This window comes from Setaria viridis, chromosome 9 (genome assembly GCF_005286985.2).
Source record: "Setaria viridis chromosome 9, Setaria_viridis_v4.0, whole genome shotgun sequence".
Lineage (NCBI taxonomy): Eukaryota > Viridiplantae > Streptophyta > Magnoliopsida > Poales > Poaceae > Setaria > Setaria viridis.
Window position 1 is genome coordinate 43,586,532 of NC_048271.2, and position 13,288 is coordinate 43,599,819.

The 13,288-nt window shown below is 41.7% G+C and overlaps 1 protein-coding gene across 1 annotated transcript; it reads right to left on the minus strand.

The window, feature by feature from the left end:
• Nucleotides 1–254: 254 nt before the first annotated feature.
• On the minus strand, nt 255–10,334 carry LOC117835118 (villin-2). The gene is made up of 24 exons (XM_034714490.2): nt 10,053–10,334; nt 9,074–9,216; nt 8,858–8,957; nt 8,703–8,771; nt 8,387–8,623; nt 8,116–8,293; nt 7,898–8,030; nt 6,934–7,093; nt 6,699–6,855; nt 6,522–6,625; nt 6,257–6,415; nt 5,983–6,051; nt 5,839–5,907; nt 5,557–5,694; nt 4,972–5,100; nt 3,726–3,876; nt 3,586–3,596; nt 3,360–3,500; nt 3,152–3,277; nt 2,547–2,603; nt 2,362–2,460; nt 2,069–2,294; nt 1,506–1,705; nt 255–757 (listed from the first exon to the last, which is right to left on the minus strand). The coding sequence occupies exons 2-24, from the start codon at nt 9,127–9,129 to the stop codon at nt 644–646; spliced, it is 2,883 nt and encodes a 960-aa protein (XP_034570381.1). The 5' UTR covers nt 9,130–9,216; nt 10,053–10,334; the 3' UTR covers nt 255–643.
• Nucleotides 10,335–13,288: the final 2,954 nt, after the last annotated feature.

Below are 13,288 nucleotides of genomic sequence, written 5' to 3' on the forward strand. Positions count from 1 at the left end.
GGCTCGGTTCCTCGGTTAGTTCGGTTAACCAAGGGGAGGAACCGATTTAACCGAACTTTGTTCGGTTCCTAGGAAATAAGAACTGAACAGGGAACCGAGATTTCAGTTCTCGGTAAATTCGGTTCGGTTCTCGATAAAATTTGCCAATATCTGCCTTTTAAGATAAAACTGTCTTAGCATATAGATCCTTGATGTGCCATGAGCACTGCTGCACTGCTCAGCGGTTAAGATGGTTAGACCAGTAGAGCAGCACCAGACCAACAGAGGCTTAAGTCTTAACGAAAATATGTTCCATACACATTGGTGCCAATGCATCATTACCTTACAAAAATCTCACTAGTAAGGCCATTTTGCACCAATTCGAAAAACAAAAAAGAAACACGTGAACGGGCAACACCCGAAACGAGCTCAGAATAATGGAGGGGCCCATGGACCTACATAATGCACCCAAACCATGTGCAAATAAAAAGAGTACCCTATACAACTCATAAAAACAGGATAAGAGAGAGCTGCTAGTGATCATCCTTGGAACATGATGAGAATGCTGGACATCGTGGGCGCTCTTGTGAAAAAACAAAGGGGTAGGAGTGTGCAACTCTGTAGTCTGTAGAATGGAAGGGCTTTATTCAGGGCCAGCCGTGTTTCAGAAAAGATCGGCTTTCTTTTTCTGCAATTCTTGCTTCCACCTTGGCTGCTCGTAGAATTCCTCCTTAGTCATACCAAATACGGTCTGGAATTCGCTTTCCGATAAATATGTCTGCAGGATCAAAATGAAGTTAGCCTTGGAAATTGATTAAAACTTGAGGGGCAGTAAATGTAGAAGAGGCTGCCATCAATTGCAATACATATTCCTATGAGAAACTATAACTATTCAAAAGCATCATCAATTTAGGTGCATATCTGGAAAAAGCCCCAGCTTTGTACTTCAATGAGAAACATGCACTGCTTCTGTTCCACAGAACTGCTGATTGTGCTACTCAGTGCTTATCATTACTAAGAGCATCACTATCTTGGCAAGTATATATAAATCGGCATGAACTGAAAGGATAGAAGGGTTCGATTTTCTGGAGGTCTAAAAACAAGAATTTGGCTGTGATTATGTTCAGGCCTTGTCGCCTTGACCTTACTATTGTTCTTCCTTTCTAGTTCAGTTCATTTATTTTCCCAATGACCTTCTATACTTCATGTTCTTCCTAACTAGCAGCAATTGCGGCAAAACACCTAAAATCCTAACTGGTATTTTCCAGATTATAAGTCTGAGAAATTAGTAACCAGCAGTTAACTGTGGGAAATAAGACCTTGAAGCAGAGTTCATAATGAATTACTAAAGCAAAGAAATTCTACTAGCATGTCTTATGGGACGAGGAAACAGGATCCGATAAATAAAAAATCTCATGTAAAATGCCCAAAAAACTCCTTTATAATTAAGACAAATACTCAACCCTTTCACAAGGAAATGAGGTAACAAAGCAGAAGAACATTTTTAAGATGCAGAAGATACAAACCTCTCTGCGCTTGTAGTCTATCCCACTAACAGGGTCAGTGGACTTTGATATCAAGCGTTCATAGCTAAAGGTTGTCTGGCCTCCATTTTCATTAGCAGTTTGTTCCTGTGAGACATCAGGCTCTGTTCGGGCATATTCTGGGGCATCAGGCTCTGTTTCTGATTGAGGAGTAGCAGGAGCTAATTCAGTCTTCTCAGCATCTGCATCGAGTGAAGGTGTCAACCTTTGGTATCAAGCCAAAAGGGGAGGAAACGAATGTAACTACAGAATTCTCCTGACTTCATCTACTTCTTGTAGTTACTCAGCGAATCATGCTCATTATTGATAAGTAAAACGCAAAGAAACACATATAGTACACTTCAACAGATTCCAGATCTCCTTTTACTCTTCCAGAGCAAACCAAAAAGGGCACGGCTTTGAATATTTCTAAAAAAATGGTGCAGAGAGCTAAATATATCCAATATATAATTATTGGAGTTGCTGGTGGTACAGGAATAATATCAGTGGGATCTTGAGACATGTTTCTAGTTGTATTATCTTCCTAAAAGTGCCAGAACATTTACCTGCTGTTGGGGATGGCCTACTGTGGGGGCTATGAGATCCCTCAGCAGTCAAAACATTGGACAGTGCTGCAACAGCAGCGGCTCTTTGAGACCCTTGTCCTGAATGAGACTGTGGCTGTGTGCTGCTGGATTTTGACGATGGGTTAAGGGCGGAGGACAAGGCAGCCATTGCTGATGCACGCTGAGTATGTCCGCCGTCACCTGAGCTTGTGGGCCTCTCATCCGACTGAAAAAAACACAGTATTGAGTGGTTAGCGGATAAGAAAAATTGGAAAGGAAATTATTAGCAATACCTGTTTTCCTTGGGAAGATGGATTCAGTGCAGATGAAAGAGCTGCCAGTGCTGATGCCCTTTGAGTTGGCCCACCATCACCTGAGCTCTTAGGTCCACCCTGCAAGCAATTAAAAATGGCTTGAATAAAAAAAAAAGAAAACATTATGACTCGCTTAGTAAATTGAAAAAGAAACATGGACTTACCTCTGAACGCACTCCAAAAAGAACTGAAAGTTTCTTCTCAAACGAATTCCCATGAATCTGTTTCAAGGATGAAATCTTTTATGACACAGCATAACAAGTGCAAGTAAAGAAAACACTATGGCCAGAAAATATAGCGTATTTAACAGGAAAGTCCATTTTATTCCCCAACAAATATTCAAGTAATGATGGTAATGCCACTAAATATCCTTTGTGTAGGTGCACAGTTTATTTCATATAGATAAAGATATATGTTCTCTATTCTCTTTCTGCTACTTTCGACTTTGAAATGTCAACATAACCCTGCCCAGCCTCCCAAGCCACAGAAATTACTTATATTGTGCAGTACAGATCAACCTCAATTAGTCAAAAGATAAATATGGAAGGCAATGGTATTCATAAATTCATCTACATCAAGCTGAGCCCAAAGGTATTCTTTACTATAAACATGGGAAAGCTTTCTGCTTATACAAGTTCAAGTTCCCATTAAGTAAAAATGTAAAACCTTCAAAATATCCTATACATATCAATGATAAATATAACAGAATTAGAAGGGAAAGCTGTAAAGGTAAATTTTAAAATACAGAAGTAAATATCTAAGAGCATACCACAGATCGTGTGTTATCCCAGGAGAAGTATGTCCTGAAGAAGCAAGGTTCATTCCCTTCAATGACTTTATATAGAGGCACATCAGGAGAAATACCTTCAAAGGCCACTGCATGTTCTACGTATTTCTGGGAGGGAAGCAATCATTGATAGGAGTTGGACGATAGTCAAAAAATTTTAAAACGGAAAGGTTAACACTTGATGTTGTACCTGGCCAATGTCAAATGCTTTCTGTTTCTCTTTTGTATCCACACACTGACCCATCCAAACAAAAACCTCGGAGTGTGTATCAAGTATCATTGTGTCTTCTGTCAACAAATCATCTTGTGAAAAATTGTAAACTTCAGTAACCTGCATAAAAGTAAGCTTTCAGAATTTAAAATATAAAGATTGCTGGAACATGATAAATTTGGATCAAATAGATACAGCGACAAACCTCCAGCTTCCCTGATAAATGGTGAAGATGTTATTGTAATGAAGCCAAAAGTTAAAAATTAGAGTCAGTATAGAGCATAACAAGCAGAACGTGATAGCAATAGGAGAAAATGTGGACATAAGGGTTTGACTACTACCAACCATTCCTAAGAGAGAAGGTGTACAAATGAGGCTCTCTGATAGCAACATCAGCTGCAACATTTTTGCTTGTATAACTCTGCTTTCCTCCAATAGCAGACCAGAAAGCAGAGCTCTCAGTTCCCTCCTTGCAATGTTTGACAGCAACACCAGGCTGTAAGATTAGGGGTACAGATAATCATAGTGAGCAATAGTGGCCAGGATAAGGAAATATAAATTACTTTCAGTGATGTGACATAGTGATGTGACAGTGTTGAAGTTGTCACGTATGCGACAAGATATTACCACATGAAATCAGAATAAGTTTTAGAATGATAACAACGAAAAATGGATACTCACTCATAAGCAATTGTGAATAACAATCATAATTCAAATATACTATTTATTTCACACATAAGCAGCGGGTTTATATCATGTAAATACTATTCCTAAAAAGGAGAAAACAAGCAGTAGAAAATGTTAACTATGTATCATATCTTAATGTTTTACTGCTTTTAGCTCATGTATACAGACCTCAACCCTGATCTAGGCTGAATGCATATTGCAAAACCAAAATTTCCGTATAGTTGGTAACTTCACATGGAAATATGCATTCAACAGAGTAGAGGTTTCTATTTATCATTGACCAATTGCATCCAGAAAATATGCTTTAAATTCTAATCAACAATTAGCACATTCAAAGTTTGTGAATCAATAATTAACCTTAAATAGTTTGTGGTGAAACCACTATTTGTGGATACAACTATTACCTGGCAGCAAGGTGAACTTTTATGCTAATTCCTAAAGGTGATCTTGGTAGCAGCTTTCAACAAAATCATGGTTGAGATTTGCTTTGTTGCAAACAGGTTCACCACTGACTCTTAGCAAACTTTCTAATAAAGAAGAAGGAACATGGTACTTCAAAGAAACTTGAAAAATATATTCTAATAAGTGGTAAAAAAAAGATTTTTTTTCCTTAGTGACAAGAGAAGTACCACTTCCACTACAAAATTTCTTCAGTCAAAATTCAAAAACTTTTACCATTGTTATATATTAAATTGCTAAGACTTGTCTCATGAAAGCAGTATTAGTAGTAGTAGATGTAGATTTACATCCAAGGTATTCTGATATCAAAATTGATTTATTTTTGGTAATGCATACTTAAAAAAATATGGAAATATCAAAGTCATAAATGGTGAAGAACAAGCACATTTGAACAGAGGGTACAATGAAAAATAGGAATATCAAAATTGGTTTGATTGCTCCTTACCTTCAAAAACTCAGCAACTTTAATAGCCCATTGTTGTTGTTCAAAAGAACTTGAGTTGCCAATCCATGCAAACATCAAGTTTTTGGATTGCAAAATGAAACAATCCGTGGAACTCAAGGATGTTGGGACCTAGAAATAGAAAGTAGGAATAACAATAAGTTCAAGGGAGCTGCAGTTTGTATCTTCTTATAGTTCTTTAGTTCAGGTTTGTAGTAGCTATACAACCAAGGATAAAGCTGCCTTTCCAACTTGCCAAGAAGAACATTGTAAAAACAATGAGAATGCTAGTATGCAGGACCAATATGAGAAGAATATATAGCAATTCCATCAAGTATATTTCAATATAGTTTTCAAAAAAAAGTATATTTCAATACTTCAGTAACAAAAAGTGATTGAAGTATATTTGCCCACTTCTAGCCCATGCTACAGGCCTAATGGAAGCTAGGCATGAAGGATAGCACTGAAGTATTATTGCCTACTTTTCCTCATTAGCTTAAGCTTTTAGGATGGGTAGGTGAATGGAAGTCAACAAAAAGTTTAATCCCATTTCAATATCTTTATAAGAACAGGTAGAGGTAATAATACCGCATCGACTTGAAGTGTCTTATTGTTATGAACTGATGTTCCAGAAACTCGAATGAGAGCAACACCATCAACGCAATATGTTTCATCAGTCAGACCCTTTTCTTCAACAAATTTCTTGTAACCAGAGCTAATGCCACCCTGCATTATTTGCCAAATACTTTTATCTGATAATTTTTAAATGACATTACAAATCATTCTTCAGCTCATTAGACTGCTCCATTAGTTCCTTGCGGAGCAGCACCATTTGTTACTAAGTATGGCATAGTCACAGTGAGATCGTACCTTAAGAATAACCATTGGCTGGAAAAGAGCAACAAATTGTGGTGGCTCTTTTCCTTGATAAACACGACCCTACAATAATAAAACCAAGAAATGAAACTCCTCCATATGAAATATTGTCACATCATCAAAATATGAGTACCATACCAGGACAGGTCTTCCTTTCAGCGAATTCCAAAGGGTACTAGCTAATTGAAAAGCCATATCTTGATCTTCCTATGTCAAAAGAACAAAGGGTTAAGTTCATACATTACAACATAGTCATATAAATATTGAGTCCATCATGAATCCTTATAGTACATATAAAGTACTATTACAATATGTAAGGGATAACCATAAACAAACTTGCACAAGAATAGCTTCTATTTGGACGTGAGAAGAATTCATGAATACTGGTGCGCCATATGGAAACGATAATTACCCGAACACTATGTTTCCCAATCCAATAAGTTAGATAAAACTCTTCTTTTTTGTCACCAGAATGATATGTGTAAAGAACAACATAACAGTCTCCACTGTAGAATTTTCCTAGTTCCTCCTTTGGAAGAGCAGTCTTTGCACTGCCATTAATACACCAAACCTGAAATATGCAGAGACTGTTCTTACGGTTCCATTGCCATAAATGTGTTACCTATTGTACTTGATAAGAAAATACAACTTATAAAGTATGAAGCAGTCAGCTAAACCTCAAGCTTTCCACCACCCTCTAGCAAAGGAGGAACTTCATCATTTACTGGCGCGCTACTTTTTGAGATTCCTTTGACATCGACACCTTTCTGCTTCAGTAGCGCTAGATAAAAACATATATGCTATTAATAATGATGAAAGATCGATTTTAAGATACCAATAAATAAATATAGTACCTGTAACTTTCCCCCGGCCTTCGTCCGTGCTGGCATTCCCTGCCATGTTACTTACTGGCCATGACTCAAACTTAGACTTGAATGTATGATTCTCATAGCCTTGAATCACTTGAGTTATTCTTGTTGTCTTTGGCCTATTTTCTTTTATAATGAATTTCTACAGGAGGTAATCTTTCAATAAGGATACATTTTTTAACAAGGCAGCAAACCCAGAAATGTGGGTTCAAGGTTTTACCTCAACTGACGCACTGGCAGTTTTCCTGTCCTCCACTTGTGTTACCCGGCCAACCCACACAAACAGTTCAGCCCCACAGTCAAGTAAAAAGCATTTAGTGTTCTCCAGAATTGATTTTGTAAGAACAGTGTCTTCTAACTTCAATTGGCCGTTATTGATACTGCAAACATACAATTAACAGTATGGATTAAAACAGTTGGATTAATAAAAATAAGATGAATAATTGAAGAATAGTAAGGCAAACATACACAGGGCCATCAGACCTAAAGATAAAGTAATAGGCTTTATGAACCAAGTGAAGTCTTCAATTATGCTGAGCAACTTAGTATGGTAAAGTTGTGAAAACATCTTAATGGACCTATATAAAGCACTAGCAAACCGGCAAACTTCTGTACTGAATTGTTGAAAAGAATTCATTTGTGATTATGAAAGGAAATTATGTAGAAGTAAGCTGTAAATTCAGCAGAACATAATATATCTTACTAATTTTGATCCTAGCATCGAAATGTTCACCAGAAAGTTACAAGCAGTGACTGAACAAACCAAATACATTTTTTAACAATTCTCTTTGGGTTTCATATCCATAAGAATGGTCTGGTTTTACATTGGATTGCCAAACCTATCAGTACCCTCCTCCTTTACATGAGCATGGGCATTATAAAAATAGATTCACACACTTTCAGTTCACAGAAGTCATTATACGTGATGTCAAGTAATTTGTATAAGCCCCATCCCAACCATCCAACCCACAACTCAGTCCAGTGATCTCTTGCTGCCGACATTCATTGGGAGTCGTGTAAGCAATGCATTAGGCAAAATTCGACTCAGATATTTGATTGTCCTTCTTAAGTGTCACCATAAAAACATTTACATTTGGTACTCTTTCTTCTTCATAGAATGACACACAGCTCCCTTTCATGTTCAGGGGAAAAAAACTAACTGTGCATTCATAAAAGGTACATACCTGTAAAGCTTTGGTGGCGTAGTTTCAAGAACAATATCGTCATCACATACAGCCTTTTTCCCTATTGGTGCAAAACCTCCAAAAAGGACCCAGAATTCACCAGAATCTGATTCTGCTTGCAATTTCCCATCATCTATTATTAAGAAAAGAGGTATAAGTCAAGTGTGTGGACTTGCTGAGGTTTGGCATGTATGAAATTTATGTGATTCTTGTCTCACCAACAATTGCAACAGCACATACTCCGTCATGGTATTTCTCCTTTAAATGTTGAATCACTTCCAAAGCTTTGGCTCTTTCTTGAATATTGGAGTTTGCACCATTGAATTGATATATTTTCTTGTCAGTATCCAAGATAAAGACATCATCATGGTTCAATGATGAACGAGAAAAGGGGACCTGAATAAAGAATCCATTTAGTTGTAAATATCACAAGTTGACTTAAATAGTTTATTAAAGATATATGAAGCAAAGAGGTGGAACACAATGCACCTCTTTAACTCTGATAGCTCTCTTCCCTTTGCAAATGTACAGCCGTGTTTCAAACTTGTCCTCTTCTGGCTTTTTAAACCCAGAAGCAAATCCTCCCTCCATCGGTATGATGCATGGCTTAAAGTATGACAGGAATTTATCAGATTCATAGCCTTGTGGTTCCCTGTGCTGTACTGCGCGACCCCCAAGCATGGTGTCAAGCTCGACTGTCTTGATTGCTGCAGTTCCAGCTTCATCCTGCATAACATCAATTCAAGAAGTGGGCATGGAATGCCATTTCTAACATAGAAATTCTGAGGGGTTATAGAAAAGCTACCTGGCTAGAATCTTTTCCAATCCAGAAGTGGATGTCAAAAAGATAAGCACCTCCTTTGTTACAACTCGTCTAAAAAATGGACAGATGCATTAAAAACTTGTTTATGAAGAGAAACATAAATATGCCACTTAAAAAGGAAGGGAAATAAAAATTACCTGTAGAACTATATATGAATCTCCACAGTAGAATTTACCATAGTCTGATTTTGGTAAAGGAACTGGCTTAAAATCTTCAATCCTCCATATTTCTGTCCCTCTGCATTTAAGTTAAGGGGCATACAAAATAAAGAGAACAGAGAAGTCTTGCTTGGAAAGAGAAAAAAAGGCTAAAATCAACTGGAAACTTTTTTCAGGACATGTAAGTAAGGGTACGGTTTATGGCCAGCTCCTTGAAATGCAGGATCAAGCACCACTTTTGCATTTGACATTGTGCAGAAATCTTATAGAAGTTATTTGAAGACTACAGAGAGGCTCCCACCATCAAACAAGACCACAGAACACTAGAAACTCATGAACTGCAAAAGTGCATAGGATGAAATTAGAAACCATTAGGAACAATGGGATCCAGAACTTTTAGATACAGAGAACCTTACAAAGTCATGTTTGCAAACAGATTTGTTTTCAGTACAGAAATCAAAACATATAGCTAATTGGCCTTTTTTCCCCATCTTCTGATTAATATTTTACTCTTGGGCAAACATGGTGTGTCCAGTTAGATAGGCTTTCTTAATTACTTTAAAAAAATAAGATTATGATGTAAGGTTGAGAGATATCCCAGTGCTTCTGTAGGGCAGACCGGATGACATGCAGCAAAACTTATCCAAGCTATGAACGAGCAAATTAGAGGTCGTGTACTGATTTCACAGTGTTAGATACTCAGATCTGAAAGCATGTGATGCGTAGAGGGGATGCCTTTCCGGTAACACAATCGGTGCACAGTGACTCGGTCAGTGAGAAATGGTGGATTTCATGTAAGAATAGCAATCACAGCACTCTGCATTTCGATCGTGTTCCGTCGATGGCAACACGCTAAGGGCAGATCAACACGCCCATACCACTCAGCATGCATGGTATGGGCGTGTTGTGAGTGCGCAGGGACGCAACTCTAGGCATGAATGCAGCTACCGCCGTGCCGTGGAGCAGAGACACGTTAAATACACGTGCTAGATGTGTAGCCGGTGGCGGCCCAGGCCCCAGTGCACAATTAATAATGCACGCCATGAATCTGGCTGACGAGCGAGTGACGACGGGAACGGAGAAAATTAAGGAACATCCGTGACGCCGTCGACCGCGGCCTGAAATCGTGGAAAAACAGAGAACAACCCAACACCCGTGTCCGTGGGAGCGGTACCTGGGCGAAGAGCTGGGAGCTCGATCAGATCGCCGATGAGGAAGATCGAGGAGCCGGCCGGAGAGGGAGGTGGCAGGCGACGCTAGCTGCGGAAGAGAGGAAGCGAGGGCGTATCGCTGGCTGTCTCCGGACCGAGTTGGGATGGAATGGAATGGGAGGGATGGGGTCATGGGTGTTACGCGACGCCGCGCACTTTGCGCCTGCCCGGTTTTAGAATGGCCCCTATTTATACGCGGCAGGGGAGGACGGGTGGCCGCCGGTGGGACTATGGGAAGGGGCGCCGGGGCCGCGGGCGAGCTTGTACTCTTCTCGGTATGGTCTCTGGGAGAGAGGAGGAAGTCCGCCCAACTCGTAGGAGAAATGTTTGGTGGCGGTCCACGTGCCACCAGATGCCAACGGAATTCGACGTACTGTGAACGCTGCAAGCCCAGCGCACACGGTGGCACAGATGATGTTTTGTTCTTGTATTATTGCCTGACCGTCGCTTCCACTAAAAACAGCACACGGGCTCGGCCTCCGAGCTCGATCCTGCTGAGCGCCTGAGCCTCAGCATGCCGACGACGAAATACGAGAACACGCCGAATCGTTTCAAAACCTTGAACCAGGCCAACGAATCACGGATCAGCCTGCCGATTGCTTGATGATGCATAACAAGGCCGGCATAGCTCTCGGGTCTCGGCTCAGCTGCGCGCGCGTGGGACGACGGCCGGGCGACGCCAGCCGCGTCCGGGGACCGTGGACGTAACCGTACACCCTGAACCCTGAGCACCGGAGCAATCGCTAGAGCTTGATCGGCCAGCGGTGACTCCGTGACTGTACACAAGATTCTCTTCTAGCGCCGCATGATGATGATCAGACCGGCGGCGGCCATCAGGGGCCCAGCGGGTTCGCACGGCATGATCCCAGGCGCGCGATAATTGCGAGCTTTCGGTCGGTCTGGGCACCCATCAGGCGGCATCTGGAATCTGCAGGCGGCGTACGGGTTCACGCACGGGCGCCAGCTGATGGATGCCCACATGCCACCGGCGATCCGTGGTGACACGGCAGGCTGGGTCACTCGTGTGGGTGGACCGCAAGGCCGTTGGTGAAGAAAGGGGAAATCAGAGGGCCGTTCATGGCGGAGGACCCGAGTGTAGCCGCCGGCGAAGGTGTCGGCCTTGCCGGTTGAATTCAGCAACGCCATGCGTACGTGTCTGAGTTCTTGCGCCCCCACTGTACTCGGTGGAAGCCTCCTTCGCCGTCCTTGTGATGGCTGTGAGCAGTCCATGCGTTGGCGCCAGTGCCCTTGCCGAGGCATCCGAATCAACGTCGTTGCCGCCGTCCAAACGGGGCGCCAGAGGTGCTCGCGAGCGCTCGTCGGCGGTATTGAAAGTCGTGCCGCGGAACATCGGACCTCAACGCGTCGTGGAGGAGAACGGCAGTCGAGCGTGGGAGAGGGCAAGGGCTTTCGGCCTCGTGGGAGCGTGGGAGCATCGGTACTCCCAGTGGTGGAATGGTTGTCATGGGCTCATGGCCCTCGGGCTCTCGGTGCGGATCACGCCCGTCGCCCGGGGAGGACGGTAAATCAGAGTGGCTTTTTTCGAACTGGCCCTTTCAGAAAACAATTTTTACAAATAGAGTCTCGATAGAACTATTTCCAAAAATGGACAAAAACTCGGCGTGCTGTCTGTTAACGCCGAGGTACCACAAACTCACGCCAACTATTCCACCCACATCAACACCAGCGTGGGTTGCCTGAGCCCGTAGCTCAGCGTGGTGAGGCTTAACGCCGACCTGCCTTACCGTGGCGTCCCACAACGTAATGCCGAGCTGCCTTACCGTGGCATTCCACATCCTAACACCAAGATCTTAGCCTTAGGAAGCAACAATTGAACACGCTTTTGATGTCTTATGTAGCCGCTCAATGCAAAGAAGATATTGGACTCTAGAACTTCCTTTTGCTCAAATTGTCAAGGTATTAGCTGCTAGCCTGCTAAGTGCCTTTAATTTATCGAGAATGAACAAAGTCTACAAATTGTGGCCGAAGGAAAACTAGTAAGATGTGAAGAATTTTTTTTTTAAAAGGCAAAGCTAGTAGCTGACTAGATGGATTAACATATATATGAACTCCACAAAATCAACACCTCACAAACCTGAATGTTGAATCTGAACGGATTGAAACTTCATACAAGCCAAACATTCACCCATCTACATAGCAAGAACTCATCATCACTTTTCAGTACATTAAGAAATTCAACACACGATCGGATGCAAGCAAGTGTTTTTATTGCTTCATGCACACCGCGATGTGGAAACAGAAGTCAAAGAAATAATTCAGAATTCAATACATCTCATGAACGGAATCACACAAACAAAACTACACACGGAGCTCACTACGATGTCGGGCTTAGCTATGTCGACGCCGGCCTTGATGTCGCCTAGCTGGTCAGTGCGCAGTAGTTGTCTAACCCACCTTGTGTGCCCAGTTCACCACAGGAGGCAGCCAGGCCATCGTCGACTGTAGATTCTCGATTCCAAATACTCTGCATCGTGCGCAGTTGAGCCATCATGAGAACCTGCACCACCGAGCCTGCTCCATGACTCCATCGCCTTCGCTCTGGTTGTGTTCATGCTGTAGCACAGTTGGACAGGATCAGCTTGAACATAATCCCACAGTGTGTGTTCCATTTTGAACATTTGGCCATCGACATATTAAGAAATTTGGATTTAACATCTTGAAAGCACCTCCTGGCAGGACTCTTGTAAGGCCCGAGTTACTGTTAAGGTTCTAATAAGATAGCAGCAACATTGCCAAACCTACGAGTAGACAACTTTTGTAAGGTAAGGAATCTTTGATGTCAATAAAAAAATAAACATGGTTCACATCATAGAGACGTTGTTCACATAGCAGATAAATTATATAAGCCAACAGAAATGCCAAGTTTGCCAACACAAATGAGCAACAAGCTTAATCGGAGTCAGCAGAAGTGATGCAAGTTTTTGTTTAGAATTCCGGGGACAGAACCCTAGCTTGATTGCATAGCAAGGAACGTGAAGCGTCTCACGTAAGTAGAGACTAAATGTGATACAAATATCAGGTTCAGGAGGCTGATAACACATTTATTCAACAGATGGTTCATAAACCGTACAACTCCCGAGGGAGTGGGCGCAAAAGCCACGCCGAAACGATAAGTAAATAAACAACAGCAACGAGCCAAGCTACTGTCAAGAGTCAGCACTCGGGACTGCACGGCATC